We start from the raw sequence: 5,650 nt of genomic DNA on the forward strand, positions 1-5,650 counted from the left end.
TGTAGGAAGGGAGATCAATAAAATATTAGTATATCAAATCAGAGACATGGAGACATAGTCAAATCACAAAGGCTTCAAATCTAAGCAAATGTTAGCAGGCAACCATTAACATATTTGACTGGATCCTATCCAAACCAACATGAAAAGGGTTACACCACCAATTGATCTGTCGTGTGTATTATTTTGTTTAAAACACTGCTAAATGCAAATTATAAAACTGATAACTCACCAGAAGGCCTTATTAAGGCCAATAACGAAGAACAAAAACACTTTAAGACATGTCAAACAGCTTCATCGTCTACGTAATTCACAGCTAGGTCCCAATAATGAGGAACACCAGCATCCACAAAAACTTTACGGCCGGCTGCTTCAGTGATGCAATCATGAACGCTGAACTTATTGAAGCTGGGTTTCGCAACACTTCCTTGCCACACCAGAACACACTTATTGACAGTCTTATCATCATCTGAATCTTCATCTTCTTCTTTCTCTTTTGAAACTTCACTCCAATTAATACGCCTGAGCATAAGTTTCCCATACCTCTTAATCGACTTGCTTCCACCCTCAACCACAACAATACTAATACCATCGCAGATCACAGCACATCCAGTCAAACGGTTCTCTTGAGCATTAACATCAACTCTAAAGCGGGACTTCGGATGTGAGAGATCATTTATCTTGTAAAGAGAGACAAGAGTCTCCGGTGTATTTGGGTCATCAAACAGCTTCCTTTCCTTTTTCTCCCGCAGCTCAGCAGGAGTAAGCTTGCGTGCAATGTTTCTATCTATGTGAGCCTGTTCACGCTCAGCAGCTGCACTACGGACTTCTTTTTCAAGCCGAGTAGGATCTTGAGTTGCTTCAGTGCCAAGTACTTTCATTAAATTGCTAATCTTGACCTTTGGTTTTGGCGGTTCTATGACACCCTGTCTAATCATCTCCTGTCGATCCTTCTCCTTAGCTATTCGTCTTTGTGTCCGGAGTTTCTTCTGTTCTTGCTTAGTTAGTTTGAGTGGTTGAGGTGGTGGAGGGGCAGGCTCAGCAGGTGGTTCAATTGGTCGAGGATGCTCCACATAAATAGTGAACTTTTCCATTTTCAGTTTATCTTCGCCTATGATTCCATTGTCAATATCACCATAATTTCCAGCATGCAGAAGAGGCACGTCCCTGTTAAATTCAAATAATTAACAGGACACAATAAAATGAGACAATACCACACTCAAATAGATTCCCAGAGTCAAATGTTCATTGTCAGATTCAATTTACCAACTATTCAACCAGTCTGTTTTTAAACTACTCGACTAGTTTATTCCAGTTTGTCACATTGTATCTTCTAACATGATTATAGTTATCATTATAAACAGAAATAAAAGAACACAAGGTCATAACTACTTGAAGTCTTAAACCAACCAAATACAGTATACATGCTGAATCTGAATTGCTATAATTTGTGACATTCAAATAACACCCTAAAAAACAATCATGAACCTTTTATGAACGCAAATAGAAAGCTGCAGTTCAGGCTGTGTCATAAACTTACCACCATTCAATTTCTGGAATTTGGTCCTTGGGTTTTTCCTTAATTACAACTCTCTCTGTTATTTCTATTAAGTTTGGATTTATATCAGGAGCAGCCTTTGCCTTTGCCAACTGTGCTTGTTTGGCCCTGTGCTCTTTTGCTTGAGCTTCTCCAAATTTACTCTGCATAAGCCAAATAATAATGACAAAGCTGTCAAAGCACATACAAGGCAACTGAAAAGATTATACGGAACTACAAGAAGGGGATAGACAGGTAAAGATTACACGGAGCTGAGACACCCTATTAGGGGAGTCTATGTCTACAGAAGCAGATATAGGAGGATCAAGGGATGAAGCCCTGTAACATTGTAACAAAAAGAAATAACTAATAACTGACTATAAGTCATTGATTAGGTGGGTATCATAAAAGAAGCAATTGAATTTGGAATGGTGGTATCAGAATTGATCATTCTTGAGGAGAGGACAAGTCTCTCAAAAACCCGTGACTCAGTTTAACATGCAATCAACAAACAAAGACTTTTCTTTCTACTCATTTTCTGTTCCAGTACCTTCAATTTTATTGATTCAGCATCTCGTGACCATTTTCCTTCCTCCACAAACTGGAAATTCATCCTCTTCGGTCGCAGAAGCTTTGTTTTATTAATACCCATCCTTTCATCAAAATAAGGATCAGATTCAGGATCGATATCCAATACAGGTTTTAGTATTTCAAATGCGTCTTTCTTCTGTTTGTTAATGTTGACCTGGAATGTTAAGACACAGATTCTACAGTTAAGACAGGAATCCCAGAAAAGGATAACATGTATACGAAGAAACAACTAAGAAAACACCAGACCTTTAATGTGCTAAGGTTGCTGGGCTTAGTCACATTAACAACATTTCCATGTTCATCTATTTCCCGTCCCTGAGCATCAAGACGAAGAACAGGGGCCTTAGTGGGTTTCTGTGGAATGGCAACATCTGTTACAATATGACCAGGAAACGTATTTATTAGAGGAGCAAATTGTGGATCCGGATGAAATCCCAGCCTAGCAGCAAGCTCTTGAGCACGCCTGACAGCTTCAAGGTTGGGTACATTTGCAATACCAGTAGCGCTAGTGCCACTAGCAAGAGAATTTGCAAAAGTAGCAGGAGCAGTTGATGGGAAAATTGACATATTTGCAACTGGGCCCAGAGAAGTTGAGGTGGAAGTTTTTGATGTGACTCCAGCAATGGAAGAGGGCGCTGTAGATTCACCCTTTGAACCCAACTTTGAGTCTCCTTGCAAATTTTGGGTAGAACTCTTATTCAACTGCACAACCAAAAAGCATGGCAATGAATGCATTCGGAGGAACAAGCATAGCAACAACAAAATATATCAGTATCGTCTGGCTCTGGCGGCTATTAACGATAACTATCCAACTGACAATAAAATGTGCAACATTAAAGTACCTGAGGAATTTTCTTCAGTTTTTCTGCCAACTCTTTCTGCATTTGTAAAGCTTTCTTAGCCTTGGCTAGTGCATCAATAGAGAAGCTTCCGGGCTTTCCAGCAGTTGAAGACGGCCCATCTGTACTAGATTTTCCAGTAACCTCATGAGACCTGGTAATACTAACACCCTTATTTTCATTTGTGGTAAAATTCGAAGATACCTTGATGGGAAAAGAAGAAGAAGAAGAAGGGGTCAAAGATGTCTCAGGCACAGCCAAGGGTGCCACAGCAGATGATCCCAATGCACCCTGAAAGAGCAAGGATAAAACGCCAGTGAACGTATGTCCCTCTCCAAGTATTCCAACAGGAGCGATCAATTAACAGAAGATAAGGAATTAGAAAACACAGAACATAAACAAAATTCGCAATTAGGTAAAGAGAGAAAGGATCAAATTACATATCGATAGTTGGTTAAGTAAACTAGCAATCCCATTCTAGTTCATTAAGCAGTAACTGAAATCAGACAACTCTGTAATTTATTAGGCACACTATGGAACCAAGCACATTGCAATTCATCTATAACCAAGAAAACTAAAAGAAAATGCTGTGAAATATCAGAACGTTAGTTAAAAAATAACATTGACATAGGGGAAAGAAGCTCACGTTTTGGACAGATGCAGCGTCTTCGAAAGAAGCAGAGGCATGGGAGCCATTGGTGACTTCCTCCTTGACATTGGCCTCAGGTATGCCCCCGATTTTATCATCACCGTTTACTTTCTCTTCTTGTTCTTCCTTCTTTACTTTATCCCCAAATTTCCTCCGTTCCCTCCGCTCGTCGGAAACCCTAATTTTCTTATCCTCGAAGTCTCTCTCCTCGCTGAGCTCCCTCTCTTTGCGCTTGTGAGAGTGCGAGGAGTGTCGCGGCTCCACCGAATCTTCCCTCTCCTCATCGCGTTTCACCTTCGACCTACTCTCTCTTTCTTGAACCCTATCCCTGTCCCTATCTCTGTCCTTGCTTCCTTCTCTGTCATGAGCCCTATCCCTATCTCTGTCCCTGGATTTGGGGTCGCGCCTGTGATGCCTGTCTGATCGATGATGGCGGTGGTCGTCGGAGTCGCGAGCTCGGTGGTCATCGGAGTCGCGAGCTCGGTGGTCATCGGAGTCGCGAGCTCGGTGGTCATCGGAGTCGCGATGGCGTTCGGAGTGACGATCTCTGCTTCTCTTTTCGGATTTGTCTCTGTCGTCCATTTCAGGGTTTGGATTGGAAGACGCTTCTTCTGCTATTGTAAATGGGTTTACCTTTTATTATACTTTGTACTATAATTCTATATTTATATATGAATTCTTTTCCTTTTTGCACAATATATATTAGCCTGAAATGAAAAAAAAACTAATAAAATTTGCTCTGATGGCACGAATTGCGATTTGGTGGCGCGAAGTGAAAAAAAAAAATACATTTTTTAATTAAATGTAAAATTATCTCAATAAGTTCAATATAATTTTACCAAATGAAGTAATTTTTATTTAAATTCAAAATCGAATTTATTATTATTATTCAACTTACTCCTTTTTTTCATCTGAATCAGTTTGTTAAACATTTTCTTACACGCCCTATTTATGTAAATTGTTCATTTTCTTATCAATGTTTACTTTGTCTTTATTTACATTAGATTATTTAAATCAAAATTTAATTTTTATATAAAAATATGTATACACCTTTTCAAAACTACTATGAATACAAGTATTTTAAATTGTATAATGCATTTTTTAAATTTTCTATAACAATGTTATGAAATTAATGGAAAAGGCTACTAACATCAATATAAAAAATATAAGTGTAAAAATATAATGATAAGTATCATGTGTTTTTTTATATTATTTCACTCTAGATAGTTGATGAATTTGTTAAGGCAAAAAGTCTGTTTGCAAACTGTTCTACTTTTGCATCTTTATAATCTATTAAAAATCCATTTATCTAATTCGTTTTTTATTTTGATCCATGTTTTAGATTTTTTTATCTCCATTTTATTTATATATATATTTTTTAAAATTAAAAAATTAAAATTGCAAAGTAGTGGAAGTGACAAAAATCAAAATGTTTGTTGTCATGTGAAACGACTACAATCTTCCTCCACCACCATATTTTCTCCCTCCACCTCCCCAATTCTATTACATATTTTTTGAATCACAAAACTAACCTTTTATAATTACAAAAATAACATTTTTACTTTTTAATCCTAATTATTTACTTTAACCCTAAAATTTATCTTTCTATCCCTTCTCACTCACCTCTCAACCCTCTCAGATTCTCACCCAAACTCCATCACATCTATTTCTCATCTTCCATTTTTCCTCCATATTCGTTTTCTTCCTCCTTCAACGGTTCGACGGTGTATACTAATAACAATAAAGATCCTCAAAAATACATTATTAAAATACATCAAAATATATTCAAAAATAATATATCAAAAAATATAAATTATATTATTTAAATATCTTCAAAATTAATATAAAAAAACGGTAAAATATAAACCGTATAATCTTTAAACGGATGTCAACATCCGTTTAAGGGAGAACGGATGTCCACATCCGTTTAAGGGAAAACGGATGTCGACATCCGTTTAAGGGAAAACGGATGTCGACATCCGTTTAAGGGAAAACGGATGTCGACATCCGTTGACGGATGCTCACATCCGTTTAAAG

General features: G+C 37.5%; 1 protein-coding gene across 1 annotated transcript; it reads right to left on the bottom strand.

The window, feature by feature from the left end:
• Positions 1–4,253, bottom strand: LOC124846770 (protein RDM16-like). The gene is made up of 6 exons (XM_088097804.1): positions 3,611–4,253; positions 2,968–3,255; positions 2,372–2,827; positions 2,085–2,279; positions 1,538–1,698; positions 1–1,164 (listed from the first exon to the last, which is right to left on the bottom strand). Exons 1-6 carry the CDS (start codon positions 4,193–4,195, stop codon positions 282–284), a joined length of 2,568 nt encoding a protein of 855 aa, XP_087953930.1. The 5' UTR covers positions 4,196–4,253; the 3' UTR covers positions 1–281.
• Between the last annotated feature and the right edge of the window lie 1,397 nt (positions 4,254–5,650).

Source organism: Vigna umbellata, chromosome 8 (assembly GCF_029865625.1).
Source record: "Vigna umbellata cultivar VRB3 chromosome 8, Vumbellata_1.0, whole genome shotgun sequence".
Classification (NCBI taxonomy): domain Eukaryota; kingdom Viridiplantae; phylum Streptophyta; class Magnoliopsida; order Fabales; family Fabaceae; genus Vigna; species Vigna umbellata.